This window comes from Sinohyriopsis cumingii, chromosome 6 (genome assembly GCF_028554795.1).
Source record: "Sinohyriopsis cumingii isolate HCF-2022 chromosome 6, ASM2855479v2, whole genome shotgun sequence".
In the NCBI taxonomy this organism is placed as follows: Eukaryota; Metazoa; Mollusca; class Bivalvia; order Unionida; family Unionidae; genus Sinohyriopsis; species Sinohyriopsis cumingii.
In genome coordinates, this window is record NC_142966.1 from 136484243 (window position 1) to 136505418 (window position 21176).

The 21176-nt window shown below is 34.5% G+C and overlaps 2 protein-coding genes across 3 annotated transcripts in view; one reads left to right on the forward strand and one right to left on the reverse strand.

Moving 5' to 3' along the window:
- LOC149798068 (uncharacterized) overlaps window positions 1-21176 on the reverse strand; it is a 103065-nt gene that overhangs the window by 70675 nt on the left and 11214 nt on the right. Inside the window, exon 3 of the mRNA XM_089963150.1 lies at window positions 1231-1395. Coding sequence (XP_089819276.1) covers window positions 1231-1395 — 165 coding nt within the window. The remainder of the gene's footprint in view (window positions 1-1230; window positions 1396-21176) is intronic.
- The window catches only part of LOC149798071 (uncharacterized), a 72336-nt gene continuing 69381 nt past the window's right edge, over window positions 18222-21176 (forward strand). For both annotated transcript variants that reach the window (XM_089963151.1, XM_089963153.1), the window contains exon 1: window positions 18222-18357. The gene's annotated coding sequence lies outside the window, so the exon portion shown is untranslated. The remainder of the gene's footprint in view (window positions 18358-21176) is intronic.

Consider the following 21176-nt stretch of genomic DNA (forward strand, 5'->3'; position numbering starts at 1 on the left):
TAACTTCTCCTACAGCACAGTGACGCAATATTCTAACGAACAACAGAGTGTGCGTACACAGTGCACTATAGTGACTCAATATTGAAAGGAACAACATAGTGTATACACTACACCATAGTGACGCAATATTCCAAGGAACAACAGAGTGTGATTGTGTACATTACACCATACTTACACAACAGTCCAAGTGTGTACATTACACCATACTTACACAATAGTCCAAGGAACAACCGAGAGCATACATTACAAAATAGTGACGCAATATTCCAAGCAACAACCGAGTGTACATTACACAGCGGAAATGATGTAGGTATGAATTCATTATATATTTAATTGCACTTATTTCAGAACTGTAACAAACTCTACCTAAAAATATAGATGGCTAGAAATATTACCATTAACTTTTTTATTTTAAAGGTATTGAGTTTGTAAAGTTATGTAAATTTGTAAGTTACCGTGTCAAAATTCAATTGATAGTTGGTATGTACATTTTTGTGTAACTCGAATTTCACAAGTACGATTAACATTTCATGAAATCATAACTTGTATGTTACATAATAATGAAGACTTTGTAATGGTCATGTATATGATATATTTTGATATACTTACATATTGTTTTACATAACAGTTAATACATAAAAGAAGAATGTCCTGATTCATATTGAAGTATGAAAAGTTTGGCATGACGTTAACAGCTGTTATTATTGTTTCAATAATGTTGTAATAACCATTCATCTCCATTATCTAGAACAAGCTTTTTAACAAATTACTATTTACTACATCGCGGCGGTAAATAAGTGATTAGTAACCTGTAAAAATGTGGTATCAATGTAACACGCATGTCTGATTTAACTTGTACTCATTTGTCATACCATTCGTGACCTGAGCGGAATAAATATTGCCTGTTGTCTATTTTCGTGATGAGAAATGAGTATTTTTGTGTGCTTTGCTTTCAGGCACTACATATGAAAGGGTCGTGAGGTTTAATTTGAATGATTTTTTTTTGTTCTTACTGGGACATGTGCGGGAGATATATATATATATATATATATATATCATAGGCGACGAGCTATGGTATATCATTCACTCTGCAAATGTGTGTAACGTTCTTGGTGATGATGATGATGATGATGATGATGATGATGATGATGATGACAACTATGATAATAATGATGACAACGACGACGACGACTATGTAATATATATTGACAAGATTCTTTCTTAACATACCTGCGCATTTTGGAGCCGAATGGCTCCAGAGAGTTTTGTGGCAATACAGAGTTTCTTCTCCCATTAGTTTGTAGCCATCGTTGCAGCGATATATGGCGACAGATCCGTTCTCTTTGGTCATGACCTGTCCATTCTCAAGTGGCTCTGGATTAGGACACCCTGTACCTGAGTGAATATATGATTAATTAATTTATATTCCTTTTAATTTTCTTCATAAATACCCTACTTTACTTAAACCTTCATTCATTACCCTACATTACTTAAACCATCATGCATAGCCTTCATTACCTATATATTCATTCTTAACCCTTCATTACATATACCTTAATTCATACCTTGCATTACCTATACCTTCATTCGTTACCCTACATTACCTATACTTTAATTCATACTCTAACTTACTATACCTTTATTCATTACCATATATGTCCTATCCCTTCATTCATACCCTATATTACATATAAATTAATTCATTACCCTACATTTCCTATACCTTTATTCAAACCCCACATCGCCTATACCTTCATTCATGACCAAACATTACCTATACCTTCATTCATACCCTACATTATCTATACCTTTATTGAAATCCTGCATTACCTATACCTTTATTGAAACCCTAAATTACCTATACCTTCATTCATTCCCTGCATTACCTATACCTTTATTCAAAACCTACATTATATATACCTTTATTCAAATCCTAAATTACCTATACCTTCATTCATTCCCTGCATTACCTATACCTTTATTCAAAACCTACATTATATATACCTTTATTCAAATCCTAAATTACCAATACCTTCATTCATTACCCTACATTACATATATCTTTATTTAAACACTACATTACCTATACCTTTATTCAAACCCTAAATTACCTATACCTTCATTCATTCCCTAGATTACCTATACCTTTATTCAAACCCTACATTATATACACCTTTATTCAAACCCTAAATTACCTATACCTTCATTCATTCCCTACATTACCTATACCTTTATTCAAAACCTACATTATATATACCTTTATTCAAATCCTAAATTACCTATACCTTCATTCATTCCCTGCATTACCTATACCTTTATTCAAAACCTACATTATATATACCTTTATTCAAATCCTAAATTACCTATACCTTCATTCGTTACCCTACATTACCTATACTTTAATTCATACTCTAACTTACTATACCTTTATTCATTACCATATATGTCCTATCCCTTCATTCATTACCCTACATTACATATATCTTTATTTAAACACTACATTACCTATACCTTTATTCAAACCCTACATCACTTAGACCTTCATTCATTACATATAAATTACCTTTATTCACATCCTAAATTACATATACCTTCATTCATTCCCTACATTACCTATACCTTCATTTACTACTCTACATTATATATACCTTTATTCAAACCCTAAATTACCTATACCTTCATTCATTCCCTGCATTACCTATACCTTTATTCAAACCCTACATTATATATACCTTTATTCAAATCCTAAATTACATATACCTTTATTCAGTCCCTACATTACCTATACCTTCATTTACTACTCTACATTGCCTATACCTTTATTCATTACCCTGCATTACCTATATCTTTATTCAAACCCTAAATTACATATACCTTTATTAAAACCCTAAAGTAGCTATACCTTCATTCATTCCTACATTGCCTATACCTTAATTTTTTTCCTACATTATCTATACCTTTATTGAAACCCTACATTACCTATACCTTGATCCATTCCTTACATTACCTATACTTTTATTCAAACCCTAAATTACCGATACCTTTATTCAAATGCTACATTACCTATACCTTTATTAAAACCCTAAATTAGCTATACCTTAATTCATTCCCTACATTGCCTATACCTTAATTCTTTTCCTACATTATCTATACCTTTATTGAAACCCTACATTACCTATACCTTCATCCGTTCCTTACATTACCTATACTTTTATTCAAACCCTAAATTACCTATACCTTTATTCAAATCCTACATTACCTATACCTTTATTCAAATCCTACATTACCTATACCTTTATTCAAACCCTACATTACCTATATCTTTATTCAAACCCTAAATTAAGTATACCTTTATTCAAACCATGCATTATCTATAGCCTACCTTCATTCAAACCCTACATTACCTATACCTTCATCCATTACCCTATATCACCTATACCTTTATTCATTACCCTACATTACCTGTACCTTTATTCCAACCCTAAATTACATATACCTTCATTTATTACCCTACATTACCTATAACTTCATTCATTACCCTACACTACCTATACCTTTATTCAAACCCTACATTGCCTATACCTTCATTCATGTACTAAATTACATATACCTTCATTCATGCCCTGCAGTACCTAAACCTTAACTGATACCCTAGATTACCTATGTCATCATTCATTAACCTACATTACCTATACCTTTATTCATCCCCTACCTTACCTATAACTTTATTCAGTAGCCTACATTACGTATACTTTTATTCTTAACCCTTCATTACCTATAGCAGCTTTGAAAATCAGTAAGGATACAGTTCACAACTGAACATTATGTACAGCGATTTTTGCTTGTATTACGTATCTTTAATATCAGACCCTTGCCAAATAATACGAAGTCATCTTTACGTGCACCTTTTGTCTTTCATAGGCCCAGTGTGATGAGAGTTTTATTTATGTGGTGGGATTGACCTTTATCCGTGACTGAGGTTAGAGTTCTGACATACCTGACTATTGTATTTTTAACATGTGTATTTGAATTTGGGTTCAGGACCTAGCCTTGATTCCGACCATAGAATGTTCTGGAAGAGAACATGCTAGCAATATTTGATGGAATAGTACAAGGAAAATGGCCCACATCCAGGGCATTTTGTGTCATTGACAGTCTGAATATAAAGGACTACGTGAACAACTAATCGTTTCTATTTTAGTATCAGTCTGGAGAATCACATTTAGTTGTGTTCGATTTGAGAAAAAAATCGTTTATTTAAATTATTCATTAGAATTACAAAGTGCTCGTTAACTTTGTTGGCTACAACAATACTTTGGGATTAGTGGGGGACTCATTTAAAGACATTCTGAATTATATCATTGTGGTATAACGAGACTACTGGCACATCATCTAGTTCAAGAATATTGGTATATCAGAACAAAAAAGACATTTTGATTCCTTTCGGAAATCCCTGTACGTTTCAATTTGCATTCATGCAAATAAATTGTTTGTTGAATTTTGCAAACTCATGGGTGTAACTTATTTTTGTTGCATAGTTTAAGACCAATAGGGGTTTAACTCATTTCTACTGCATAGTTTAAGACCAATAGGGGTTTACCTCATTTCTACTGCATAGTTTAAGACCAATAGGGGTTTAACTCATTTCTACTGCATAGTTTAAGACCAATAGGGGTTTAACTCTTTTCTACTGCATAGTTTAAGACCAATAGGGGTTTAACTCATTTCTACTGCATAGTTTAAGACCAACAGGGGTTTAACTTATTTATGTTGCACAGATTAAGACCAATAGGTGTTTAACTTATTTACTGCATAGTTTAAGACCACAAAATCGTAACACCCAGATCAATATCCAACTTTTGAGAGAAGCTGGAATATCAATGCATAGCCAAAACAAGAAATAGTATGTGACGAATAAAAGTGCACTCTGATTAGAGCCAGACTGGCTCTCGGGTGTAGCAGACAATGTCAGCATATCATGTGTATGCATATCAATACTGACTATTCTCTCGATTGTGCAAAATGCCTCAAATAAATTGGCAAGCCAATGTCGCATGCAGATCACTAGTATACTTCGCGATTAGTTAGTCGTGTATAGTCGGGGTCATACGAAGTAAGCATTCGGAATACCTTGGCAATTGCCCACGAGACAAAAGCAGGTCTCATATATATGTCGACTCAGTAACTTGTAGAAAAATCCTAGACTTTGTTCGCCAGAAATGCCTTCGTAAAAGAAACAGCAATCTGTTGGTCACAACTAAACCTTGTTCAGTACGCTCTCTCATTTAGGTGATGATATAAGAGGCATTTAGTCATTATTGGTAGTTATTTAAAGGTAATTGTATATGCTTTAGAATCTGAGCATTGTGACGTGGTTGTCTGTGTGTATTTTGGCGATAGTGCACAGGGAGTAATAAAGCATTAATGCTAATCCGGAAGTGAAATCGGTGACCCATTGCAAGTTGCTTTGTTTACAGTCGAGCCTCAGTAATAGAAAATTCGGATAGCGTATACATTATAAGGTTACAAGTACTTTTTTTCTACTTGAACTAAACAACATTACTTCAATGGCCGAAAAACAGTATTGATAACAGATACACTGTTTAAATCTCATAATGCTAAAGGTATTTACTTTAAGTAGAAGATTCATCTTTTTCAAAACAAGAAATCAAATCGGAATCATTACCAAAAACAACTGTCCAAGATTGAAATAAAACGGTTGAGCCGTGACCACAGCAAAATTGCAGCCTGGGCGATTTCCAGTGTCTATGACTTTAAATTCCAGTGTCGGTTACTTTAAAAAAGATAACGAATATACAACCTAACATCATCTATTAATCTCCTGAATGTTGTAAATATTGCAAAATATAAAAAATAAAAAACAATCAATAGTAATATCACTTACCACGCATTATTAAACATGCTATAAATCATTTACCAAGCATCATCGAACATGCTTTAAATCATTACCACGCATAATTAAACATAATTTAAATCGTTTACCACGCATTATTAAACATACTTTAAATCATTTACCACACGTCATTAAATATACTTTAAATTATTTTTATTTACACGCATCATCAAACACACTTTAAATCATTTACCACGCATCATTAAAATTGCTTTAAATCATTTACCACGCATCATTACACATACTTTAGTTCATTTACCACACATCATTAAACATGCTTTAAATAATTTACCACGCATTATTGAACATATTTTAAGTCAGCTACCACGCATCATCAAACGTACTTTAATCATTAACCAAGCATCATTAAACATGCTTTAAATCATTTACCACGCATCATTAAAATTGCTTTAAATCATTTACCACGCATCATTAAAATTGCTTTAAATCATTTACCAAGCATCATTAAACATGCTTTAAATCATTTACCACGCATCATTAAACATGCTTTAAATCATTTACCAAGCATCATTAAACATGCTTTAAATCATTTACCACGCATCATTAAAATTGCTTTAAATCATTTACCACATGTCATTTAACATACTTTAAATCATTCCCTACGCATCGTTAAAATTGCTTTAAATCATTTACTACGCATCATTAAACATACTTTAAATCATATAACACGCATCATTACACATACTTTAGATCATTTACCACACATGATTAAACATGCTTACAATCATTTACCACGCATCACTGAACATATTTTAAATCAGCTACCACGCATCATTAAACATGCTTTAAATCATTTACCAAGCATCATTAAACATGCTTTAAATCATTTACCACACGTCATTTAACATACTTTAAATCATTCCCTACGCATCATTAAAATTGCTTTAAATCATTTACTGCGCACCATTAAACATACTTTAAATCATATAACACGCATCATTACACATACTTTATATCATTTACCACACATCATTAAACATGCTTACAATCATTTACCAAGAATCATTAAACATGCTTTAAATCATTTACCAAGCATCATTAAACATGCTTTAGATTATTTATCACACTTAATGTAACATACTTTAAATAAGTTTACCTCGCATCATTAAATATACTTAAAATCATTTACTACGCATCATTAAACATACTTTAAACCATTTACCACACATCATTAAACATGCTTTAAATCATTTATCACACTTAATGTAACATACTTTAAATAATTTTACCTCGCATCATTAAATATTCTTAAAATCATTTACTACGCATCATTAAACGTACCTTACACCATTTACCAGCAATCATTACACAGACTTTAAATCGTTTACCATGCATCATTACACATACTTTAAATCATTTACCACGCATCATTAAACATGCTTTAAATCATTTACCACGCATCATTAAACGTACTTTACACCATTTACCAGCAATCATTAGTCATATTTTAAATCATTTGCCATGCATAATTACACATACTTTAAATCATTTACCATGCATCATTAAACATGCTTTAAATGATTTACCAAGCATCATTAAACATATTCTAAATCATCTACCACGCATCATCAAACGTACTTTAAATCATTTACCACAGATGATCAAACATGCTTTAAATCATTTATCACACATAATTTAAAATACTTTAAATCATCTACCTCGCATCATTAAATATACTTTAAACCCTTTACAATGCATCATTAAGCATAATATAAATTAAATATACTTTATTCATTTGCCACGCATCATTAAATATGCTTTAAATCATTTACCAAGCGTCATTAAACATACTTTAAATCATTTACCACGAGTCATTAAGCATACTTTAAGTTATTTACCACACGTCATTAAACATACTTTAAATCATTTACCACGCGTCATTAAACATACTTTAATTCATTTACCACACATCACTTAACATAATTTAAATCATTTAGCTCGCATCCTCAAACAAACTTTAAACAGTTTTATACAGCATACTGCACCAGACATTTATGGACGACTGATGAGGTCAGTGTGTAATTTAAAGATGAGTCATTAGGGCGAGTGTCTTAATGTACACACGATACATTAGGGTGATTGTCTTAATGTACAGACGATACATTAGGGTGAGTGTCTTAATGTACACATGATACATTAGGGTCATTATCTACATTTGCCTCGTACACATGGTTGTCTGCTATGGAGAAAAACGTTGTTGCCTGTTACGAGTTTACATGAGACAAAGACAAGCATGCACTGCGAAGAAAAACGTAGGTACAAACTGAGTCTACCTTCTAAGTCCTACCTTTTATTGCATTGAGACTATCTTGTAAGTCCTACCTTTTATTTCATTAAGACTACCTTGTAAGTCCTGCCTTTTATTGTCTTGAGACGACCTTGTAATCCCTACCTTTTACTGCATTGAGACTATCGCACAAATCCCTGTTCTTATTGCACTGAGACTACCTTGTAAGCCGTACCTTTTATTTAATTGAGACTACCTTGTAGGTCCTACCTTTTACTGTATTGAGACAACCTTTTAGGTCCTGCCTTTTACTGCATTAAGACTACCGTACAAGTCCTAGTTTTATTGCATTGAAATTACTTAGTAAGTTCTAGTTTTTTGCATTGAGACTACCGTACAAGTCCCAGTTCTTACTTCAATGAGATTATCTTTTAAGTCATACCTTTTGCTGCATTGAGACTACCTTGTTAAGTCCTAGCTCTTACTGCATTGAGACTAGCATTGAGACTACCGTGTAATTGTTCATAACTTAATATAAGTGCTAGTTCGTATTGCATTTCTCAGGTTTGGAAATACATTTGTAAGGACATTTATGCCAGCTATAACGATTCATGAATCCTCATTTCTAATGTTTCGGATAATCCCTAATTATCATATAAAATTTCCAAATCCATCTGATCTTAACTATAGCATTCCTTTACAATGTTAAGATTCACAGAATCTAAAGCAATGTTCGCAAGATAGAGAAGTTCACATGAGAGAGAGAGAGAGAGAGAGAGAGAGAGAGAGAGTCACTAGTGATCTGATGCAGTGGTCGATTAAAGCAATAGTAAACACCTGGCTACTGACCGCAGAAAACAGGTGATCATTACACAAAGGACATTTATTTTGGAGATGGGTAATTAAAAATGGCTATTGTGACCACTATGTAGAGGTGACTGTTATGATAGTTTTGACTGTATCCAAGTAAATAAAGTGTATAGACAGTATAGAGCAATCTATGTACAAGTTAATATTGTCATTTTATGTTCCACATATGATGCCTGGTGTACCTATGAGAGAGAGAGATAGACAGAGACAGAGAGACAGAGAGAGGGAGGGTAATGGGGGGGGGGGGGCTGACACAAAATAATTAGCGATGTAACTATAATCAAATGGTAAATAAAAGGAATTTCTGCCTGTGATAAATATCCCTTGTCATAAGACGATAATGACCATGAACAATATAGGCCTTTGTAATTTTTAACTAACGATGAGAGAGAGACAAATTCAAATTTAAATTCCATGCGGAATGTCTGTCTACAGGATAAAAGAAACCAAATTGGACGTTACAATGACATAATTGACTTTAACTTCTTGTGCATTAGGCCGAAAAATGTACTGACAAAACAACTTAAGTTAGATTTTTTCTTCACAATGCGAGCTGTATATCAGTACGGAGAAACTGATAAGAAAATTGTACCATTGTGTTTCCACCAGCGAATTAACGTACAACCTCTGTAGACTGATCCCATGAATATCAAAAGAGAAGGTCATTATGCGGTTCAAGAATGTGCCACAGACAGTATAAATTAACTTTCTTGAAAATCGCACGTAATTGCGATGGGAGGAAAAAAAACGAAATAGAAATAAAAACCAGAAGGAAATGATAGCTATTTTATCCTGGACAATCTGAGTCATCACCGTATATGTACTGTCGGTGAGTGTGACGCAGATAATATGTACACGAGAAAAACGAGGCTAAGAACCCGGGAAAACCCCGGAAAGAACCACCGACCCACGAGAAGCTACTGGCAAGCTTTCTCACATACTCACATAGGCTGAATCCGAGACTCAAACCCACGCAGACAGAGGTGAGATGGCAGTGATCCGTAACGGAGAGCGCTTTAGACCACTCTGATTTTTGTGCCCGTATTATGTCAAGTAATATTATGCCTAAAATAAAATCCTAAATTTAAAATATTCACCAAAAACAGAATTTGAATGAAGTACCAATATTATTAAAGCGAAGAGTTCTCGCAATTATGAAATTATCTGTACCGTGATGCTAAAGATACTGGCCCACATACGTAATACTGTACCCGGTAACCTATTTTTTAAGCCGCTCCGATGATTAATATTTTAGATTCAAACGATAACATATAATCCATCATGGTTTGAAGAATTATGTGATTAGTGTCAGACATAAGTTTCATGCAAACATGCCGTGAATATGTCGATTCTTTTTTAGCTAGTTAATCAAATGCGTACCAAACGTGTGAACCATGCCACAAGTAATTTTCACAGACACCATAGTGTGAAATAAATCATTTTTAACGTCATGCAGAGAGCCATTCAAAGAGAAGAAAAGCGACTTTCAACTAGCCTCATGCGGTTGCATGTACAAATACAAAGTACAAATACTTCCATTTGACAGCACTATTATCCGTCTTTGACGGCAGTGCAATTCATTACTCTTCTAAACATTTATAGGAGTGAACTCCTGGTGCCCCTATTACTTAACTATATGTATACACCATTGTACATATCCAACTGATTATCAGTAAACTTATCATGTTCTTGCGATTTTGTATTAAAAATACAATATAACTTCCGATCCCAAATAAACTAAAACGTGACTCATGTCTGATGCAGAATTGGGATAGCTCTCTCTCTCTCTCTCTCTCTCGCACACACACATGGCAGATGGGTCAGCCATGACCAAATGTGTTATCCTCGTTAAAGATAGCTTATTATTATCATTATTACACACACACACACACACACACACACACACACACACACACACACATATATATATATATATATATATATATATATATATATATATATATATATATATATATATATATATATATATATATATATATATATATATATATATATATACACAGTAAAAGGTTTATCTGTTCTGATATTAAAATAATTTATATGGAGGCAAGGAAGGGGGAATGATTCACTTTTGATAAAAAAAGCCTTTTAATCATCCCGAACCAGCATGTTAGCTTGCATAGTTGTGTATTATGTATGAGTGTTATCTTTGATTGGAGTTGATCCACCCAAAAAATATATCTGGGAGTGTCTCGTTTTTATATGCTAGAGGAAGCTGTTCTGGTGCGACTACGTCTATACACACAGAGGATACAACGATGTAGTACGAACACTTCTACATATCAACACGATACAACGATCTATATGACGACTTAACATATATACACGATACAACGATCTGTATGACGACTTTTACAACAACATAATAAATAATACTAAACAGCTTAAAGAAAGTAATCGTTTAATGCTTCGCACAAACAAGCTGATAGTTACTAAAATGAAAGGAAAAAATATTGCCGTGGGGTGGGGTATCGAAGTTCTTTGTTAACTTACTTAATCTCTACAGATGGTGACTAGTTTACGCACTCCGTATAAAGCAGAAAGGTGTTTACATTTTGCATAATGCATTTTCTCGTGTAATCCATATAGTTATTTTATTCTTTCAATGCATTTTTTTATATAAAAAAAACATGTATTTTCGTGTAAAAGATTAAAATGAGTTATGTTTCAAATTGAGTATTCTCGAGTATATATCTCAAGCAACAACGGTTAGATTGCATGGCCCAAACTCTTAATTTCCAATATATTTTACCTCTTCCACGGTCCGAAATCGAAACATCTGCTAAATATTACAACTAATTTCAACTTAAACCTGATCACAAATTCAGGTTACATGATCTCCAAGGATGATAAGGAAGCTTTTCCACCCATGGCTATCAACAATTCTACCTGTGTTCACATTTAAAATAAATTGTGTCTGACCAAATCAGAATTTTGATCATGAACAATATTTCTTCATGAATTGATGCAAATACTGGTTTGTACATTTTGCAAAATGTAAACATTTTGTTTTATTAATTAAAATATTTTAGTTGTATAGGTATAAGTTGTATAGGTATTTTCATGCTGTGTTTGGTATGAAGTACTATTTCATATAAACAATATTAAACTGACATGCCGTCAAAACCTAATACATACATTAATAAAACCTACTGAGCTGACATGTTTATTTTTCCCCACTCGCCAGGAGCTCAGCATTGAGGTTAGTGTTAGGACAGGTCGGCCTGGTATTCAGAATAATATGACTGGGTGGGACATCATGCTACATGTCTGCGGCATGATGCCTTTGCGCTGGATATGATTATAAACTGCTACACTGCAGACATCGTAGCAATATGGTCAAAAATTTGTTAAAGCTACGTTAAAAATCCAACTCTCTCTCTCTCTCTCTCACACACACACACACGCACACACACACATTTATTCTTTCCTTGTCAACTGAACTGTTTGGAACACGTGGTATTGTGAGACGGACACTATCAATATAACTATTTGAACAGGGATGTTATGAATTCACATGTTTAGCGAATATTGGAATTGTATTATAGTCAACCATTTATCATTTAATTTAGAGAGTAAAATGTAATTGGATTCCATGGCCGGCCCTAGGCCGATTGGACCGATTCGGCTCAGGCCCCGCGCTCACAGGAGTCCGCACGTTAGTAATTATATATATATATATATATATAGAGAGAGAGAGAGAGAGAGAGAGAGAGAGAGAGAGAGAGAGAGTAGTTTTAAAGCGATGGAGGAAACATTTAAGTTACATGTCATATAAAACTTGTTTAAAGGTTTATTTCAAAATGCCGTGCTCACGGGGGCCCCGCGCGTAATCCAGACGACTCCGAGTTTGCTAAGGCCGACTCTGTTGGAATCAAAAGGAAAATCTACAGAAGGAAAATATACGAAGCCTTATTGTTTGAGAAAATTACATGCTTATCAACTTCTCTAATTATTATATTTAGGTCTTAACAGTGGTTCACCAACCTCGACATGTATCTTTATCAGGCTTTTGCATAAAATTATGATGGAAATCTGGCCATCCCAATCATGTATCTCTTCCTACAAATGCATTTGATGACACACGGATGTACTTGTTGGCGTTTGTGTAACATATTTATTATTTTCATTTTTTTTGCATTTGTCCATAACTTGTAAAATTTACGGTAATACAAATCTCCATTATGATAATTACTGACATGGTGAAACTCGTGAAAGATTATAATTCGCAACATAAATCTGTACCCGAGCCATCACACAGTTTTGTTATATTTGGTCACGGAGAACAATTTTGCAATGTAAGATTGAATTTTTCCACACAGGCGTTGCTAACAATGCTCGGCTGTCACATTCAAAAGAACTGAAAGAAGATTCTTAATAGAGTATTGTATTACTCTAACGTAAAGTATCATTGTACTGCGTCCTTTCCAACAACAACTGTTAATTTAATATGACATCAGCGCATTAAGGCGCACACCGTCTTGTTACGCTTTAAAGAGCCGGAGGTTAACAAGTAAATAAGTGAGCAGATTTATACAATTTGCTGTTTCGTACATGATTATGTCAATAATTGTTGTGTGGCGTTTTATTCTCAGATGTAAATGATGGGAACTTTCGTCCAACTCTTCATTTCACAAGCCCACCAATGTAGTCGTGTTTGCAAACTGTCTGCATGTGCCGCAGAAATAAAAGGAGGGGTAGGGAACATTTACAATTGTAATATATCGGAACTTTTTCATTATGGAATGAAGGAACACATTATATGTAGTCATGAAAGTATATGCCGCAAAGACGTTTTGCCATTAGGGGAGTACCTTAAGAATTTGGCACCAGGGGTGAATCCTTCATTTGGCAAACCCACAAATAGTTTAAAAATGTAAGCAAATAGATTTTTAAACAGCACATTGCTGTCATAAGTAAATTGGAAATAAGAAAAATGCAGGATATTAAATATATGGTTTGAAAAAATGTACTGTTATTTCTACTCTCCCACTTGGCACCAACCCCCCCCCCCCTTTTCTAGCTGTCATTCGGCGCGGACCACTCCCATCGCACCCCACTTTGTACGCAAATGGTTGCCATGAAATATCGATACTTTACTAGACTTACAAAATCATTTGGGAAATAATCCTGACTATTCTTCCTTGCACATCTACCCCAAAATAATGTAAAGAACTGATGTTCAAAGAAAAGAAATAATTATAATAGAATGCACAGGTGAATGCGTGGAATTCAGATGACTAGAACAAGGAAGTTGAATGAATATGAAGAACACAAGATACAATATGAATTGTGACGTCATACATGATAATATTACACGCAAGAGGTCTCATACCGAGAGAATAAAAAACTCGTGTGAGTGTGGCCTGATAGTTAGTTTTTTCCTATTTCCAACCATCTCAAGACAGCAGTCGTTGCCAAGTGAAAGGTTCTTAGACGTGCAGATACTAAAGATATTTATCTCTAATCACCTAATGACCACACATCGCGACATCTTTAATTTCACACTTGGATGGGTGTTATTTTTTCTTCTCTTATTTCACAATTGTATGACTAATTAGTAAGCCTTTTCGAGCCTAATATTTGTATTTTACGCCATTGAATAAAATAAACGAACACCTAGTACAAAGAATTACTCCTGTCTCAAATTATTAAACACGAAAACCAAAAAATATCCACAGAATTTCTTATATTATGAAATTAGGGAGGGTCCATTTTAAAAAACCAATACATGCTGTCATAAAGTCTTGTAAATAGTTTCACGTTAAAACAAAATAAAAACAGGCGATGTAAAACACCATGTGATTTGTAAATGAGTGGTTCCGTGTGTGTGTGTGTGTGTGTGTGTGTGTGTGTGTGTGTGTGTGTGTCTAAGTAAAGGAACATAAGTAAAGATCAGGATGGAAAATAATCGTAAGGTAGTGCCGCATATAAGGTAGTGCCCATATATCTGGTCAGGTGGTGATGTAGGGGAACATGTAAAATTATGACAACTTAAGTTCAATAAAAGAATTTTAAAAAATGGGTCCTTTAAATAATGTACATTATGACGTAATCTGGCTAATTACTTGGGTTGAGAAATATCTTCCTAACACCGACTCCCCATAATTAACAAATAACAAAGTTACAAAGTGAAAATTACAAACATATATAACATACCCGAGATTTATTACAATGCATTGGGAACTGATACGTACATACCTATAGCACATACGCGAGATTTATTACAATGCATTGGGAACAGAGACGTACAGATATATAGCACATACCCAAGATTTATTACAATGCATTGGGAACATCGTACATACCTATATCACATAACCGAGATTTATTACAATGCATTGGGAACATCGTACATACATACAGCACATACCTGAGATTTATTACAATGCATTGTTGGGAACATCGTACATACCTATAGAACATTCCCGAGATTTATGACAATGCATTGGAAACACCGTACATACCTTTAGCATATAGCACATACCCGAGATTTATTTAAATGCATTGGGAACATCGTACATACATATAGCACATACCCGAGATTTATTACAATGCATCCTTGGGAACATCGTACATACCTATAGCACATACCCGAGATTTATTATAATGCACTGAAAACATATATATATATATATATATATATATATATATATATATATATATATATATATATATAAAACCGCTCCTGTGGCCTAGTGGTTAGAGCGTCCGCCTCGGATGCGGGAGGTCGTGGGTTCGATCACCGGCCGGATAATACCAAAGACTTACAAAAATGGTACTAACAGCTGCCTCGCTGGGCGTTCAGCATTAAGAGGTTAGTGTTAGGACTGCTTGGCCTCGTGCCAGGATAATGTGATTGGGTGGGACATCATGCATGATGCCCCAGTGCTAGACATCACTCTAAACTGCCACATTGCAGACATCGTAGCGATATGACTTAAAAATTGTTAAAGCTACGTTAAAAATCCAGATCACATTTTATATATATTACAATGCTATTTGTTATTAATATTATATACAGTCCTGCAAAAGAAACTTAACAAGTATAAGATAAGTATATATATATGTAAGAGCAGAGACGATCGGCTAATATATGCACTTAAATGCCTTAGATGCAAGTCGCAGTTTGTCAATTTTGGCAATACTCATATCTGATGTCAGAAATTTATGTTAATATAATGCAAATTACCTGTCATATCGTTGCACTCTTTCTCACTTCTTCTTTAAACAGTGTTGTCCCATAAAAGTAAAGCAAAAGACATAAACAATTATGAGATCGCTTTTTTTTTTAAAGATGTATTTTATAGCAAATGTGTGTTGTTCTCAATGATGTAAGCGTCGCAAAATATCCTCCCGTAAGTTTCATCTTAATGGTCAAGGAGATTTTCAAAAAACATTTTGTCGCATGCCTTGGTGCAAAATAACCTCAACGTCTTATCAAGCCTCCTAATCCATCCAACCTAACCACGTCAGCAAAGGAAAAACCTTATTCTGTAATAGTCTCAATATCGCCATTTTGGAAGTGCCATAGAATGCCACGCTTCAAAACTGTTCTCCAATTTTCAAACCCGTCAATCAATACATAAAAAATGAAGAAAAAAAGGACGAAAGACTAAAAGGTCAGTTGTACAATTAGAGAACTGACAGAAAATACAAATATTATACTTGTTAAGTTTCGTTTGCAGGACTGTATATAATATTAATAACAAATCAGTCCCAGTCATTCAGGTGCTAAAGAAATAATTCCGGTGTTAATGAAGTCATTCAGGTGCTAAAAAAAAGTCACCCACACACCGAACATTTTAAATATTTTAAAGACCAATCGTCAGTGACATCGGAATTTCACATACAAGGAAGACCTTGGTACATTTGTCTAGTCTTCCATGAATATGCAGAAATAAAACTTTTACTCCAATAGACATATATACGATAGGAAATCAATAAATAAGGCATGTTTGGTTTGTATGAAAAAAATAAACTTGGTATGTATGTAGGTAGGTAGGTAGGTAGGTATGCATGCATGAATGTATGTATGTAATGATGCATGCATGCATGCATGCAGGTAGGTAGGTAGGTCGGTCGGTAGGTAGGTAGGCTGGCAGGCAGGCAGGTAGGTAGGCATGCATGCAGGCAGGTAGGAAGGTCGGTCGGTCGGTCGGTGGGCTGGCAGGCAAGCAGGCAGGCGGGTAAGTAGGCATGCAGTCTGTAAAAATACAGTGATGGTGGGAAGACCATGAGTTACATGGACAGATCCTAGATATTTAAAACATAGTTTTCACTGATCGAACATAAATCAAGTTTTTATACGATTAATTTAAAGCTATCTATTTTAAAGAGACTTATTTCGGAAATCGCATTGTGATGAAAATCAAGTTGAGTTTCAGATGCTATGAAATATGTATAAGGAGATGATATATTTATTTATTTATTTATTTATTTATTTCGTTGGTAAGTAATTCTTCCAGAGCAACCTTTTCTATATTACACAGACAACCGACGTTAAATATGGGTTTTGCATTTTATATATTGTTTCTAAAACATTGTTCTGGAATTTAATGTGGTTCATCTTTCCAATGATATCAACGTAGTACAGAAAATTTGGTGAACTGATTTACCTATGAAAAATGCATCTCTTCAGTATGTACATGGTGAAGCCCTTGTCAGAAGTTTGACTTCTCTGATACACATCAAAAGATTATTTTCTACTTCACATACACAAGCACGCACTCTCACACACGCACGCGCACACACATACACACACTGTGGATATGCAGACTGTAGGTGTTTAGAAGTATGAACCAGACTTGTTATGATTTATTCACCGCATAGCGTTAATTCTGCCTTTTCACCTGCGGTAACTTGTGTTAACGTAAATATATTAAATTTCGAGGTGTAAAATTCCTCGTGCGTGTTAATTTAGAAACTTGCAACTTTACCATTACGGTTTCGCAAACGTGGTGTCCGCCCAATACAGCCTTTGTATGTGCGTCTAGTTATTATCAATTTTGAAAATAATCGCATGAAAGGATGCTTTCTTTGATTGCCGACTAAATCAGAACACCATTTCACAGGATGATTTTCCTGATAATAGACGAATAAAACTACGTGGTTTCCGGTATGTTAAGCACGTATATGCGTACATTCCTTACCTGCACACAAAAAAATTGAATCATAAAATACCTGAGATTTAAATGCCATTTAAGGAATCTCAGCCACACTCAGTGGTGATATAAATATGTATTAGGGTTCACTTCACCGACAGTTTCGACAACATACACTTCGATTCGGACGTGGAATGGAGGTAAGTTACGTAATACAAAGTTAAAGGACAGGAATAGGTAAACAGATTTACGTAGATATATTCACCAAAAAATAGAGAGCTTTGTACTTGCTTTTGCACGATTACGACACAACAAAGTAACGTTTTCTACGAAGTATTAAGGTCGACCATAACGATTGATAATTAACAATTTTAAGAGAAGAGCGATACACATCTTTGAAGATATTATTATTATTATTATCATATAGGAAGTGGGTGGTATTTATTTACGATTCTATGGGCAAGCTATTATTTTTTTTTGTTGTTGAAATTTGCCTCAGAGCTATGATTCGTATCATAATCGGTTCATACTGTTGATAAGTAATCATTCTTTGGACTCGTTTATTTGACGGACAATCTCTCGTTATCACATATTGCTCGTTATCACGTATCTGTTTGAATTTACCTTCATCTATCAAATGAAGTTGGGAAGAGATAGTGAACTTGTATTAAATGGTGTCAGATTGTGTTTCACATCCAACACTCAAGTTGTGTGCGACGTACATGAGACTGTTATATTACTATCAAGACTTCTCCATTTACAAAATAGTGTCCCGTTACGGGTGGGGTGGGGTATCCATCTTACAAAATAGTGTCCCGTTATAGGGGGACCAGACATACATCATAGAAGTATATCGTTTGTATGACGATATCTAGAACTAGTATAGTATAAAGACAATATAGTAAAGTAACATCAAACACAACATAAATACTACATATTTAAAATGACACGATGACAGATAGTACAATTTCCAATAAAATACAATTCAGAATCATTAATTGACAACAGTAACCAGCGCTTACATTACAATACAGCAATGTACAGTATGCAGATATACGTTCGTCATTTTATATTAAAAAACGTGTTGACTAATCATGGAAACTATACATACGTTTGAAAATTGTGACAAAAAAATATTAGTGGTGTGTTATTAAATAGCACGCACAATGACACGTTACTAATTCTTACTAATTAATATATCAGGAAATGAATGCGCTAAAAGTTTACATTGAAACGAGAAAAACTGAGTAAATAAACAATTAAAGTAAGTAAACAAATAAATAGCGGAAGCATCATGGGAGAGGATTTCAACATTATTAAATAGGGCAAAAATATGTTAATCTTAAAGCCAAGTTAACAATGACTGCAACAAAAAAAAAACGACACAACACACACAAATACCGAAGTCCTATTATTATCCGAATAAGCCTGGGGATTAGGGACTGATCTAACTTCTTCAGGCAGAGATCAAATTTAAAAGAAAATCTTACCGTACCTTGTGGCCTTTACTCTTGGTGGTGTTGCAAAAAGTTTGTGTCTAAGATTTTTTTTAATGTGACCGTTCAAGTCATTAGGTGTTGTATTGTAAAGAATTTAATATACTTTGGTTGCTATGTATCTTGATATACTAAACATGTAAATTATGAAGATCTGCTTTCCTTAACATAGACACACGAGTTGTTACAATCATCAAGCAACTAACACGTGTAAGGCTTTTAAAAGCACGACTTCATCGGTACATTTCTTAATATCAGACGATTTGTTAACGCGGCTTCTACTGTCAGCTACTCTGCGGTGGATGGGGTTGGGCTGGAATGGAAGGGGCAGGTGCGTGTGACTTCCTCCATAGTGACAATCTGGGACAGTCTCGTTCTGTTGGGTATATTATGCTTAGCTGTACATAGGTAGGTGCCTTTCTAATGCATACCAGATCCTAATCTTATTTATCATATACATGTAGTAAGAATTTCAGGCTTATTACTTCGAAGTGGTTACCTGACTTCAATTAAATCCGGGGGGGGGGGGGGGGTAATATAAGAGACCTTGTACATATGATTATTACTTCGAAGTGGGTACCTGACTCCAATTAAATCCTGGGGGCAAGATCAGAGACTGTGCATCTGATTTGACATGGATATGTTTACAAAACGATAAATACATAACGTCATAGCAAGTTAGTCCTGTCGGTTACTAGTTGTACGTCTTGTAATGAGCAGGTGCATTAATTTACGTTTAATGTGGCACACGAATGCGTAAGAGGCCGAACTTTTCTATTTAAATTTTAGTGGTCCGGTAGGGGCTGGAGAGGTGGTGGGGGTAGGCGGGCTGAGATCCGTAACTGTGGAACCTATGAGCTGCACATACCGTATACCCTTAATAATTTTCTTCTACCTCTACTCGTGTACTGCCATATTTATCCCCCTACCACGAACATTACAACTATCACCTCACTATTATTACTAATTCTACGATCTCCACTAATATTCAGTGGTGTAGCAAGAAATTCTGGCACCACTACCCTTCGCAAAACTTAGTTTTGGGGACCAATCTCAATAAAAGAAAGATTGTCGTACCGGCATTTTGACCCACTCACCCCGAGTCACAGGAGAATGTTAGGTGGGGGTAGTGTACTACTGCTACTATGATAATTATTACTACTGATGTCACCATTGGAACTCTTATTATCACAACCACTCAGACAAATAGTACTTCCAATAGTACTGCTACTACTATTATTAATGCTACCAATATTATTACCTCCACTACTACTACTACTACTACCAGAACAAGTACTACTAATTTACTAAAATTAAGAGGGAAACATTAATACTGTAGTTCTGACTATTAAGATACTGCGGCAAGCGACTGCAACCGTGACCAAAACCACGACTAGACGACTACTTCTAATTGTACGTGTGCCTCTCCTACTAAATAATTATAGCGTTTAATTTTAAAATGTTAGAGCTATGTTTTGTTAGTTCCGGTGTAAACACGACAAAGGATCGGCGGATCACGTAAT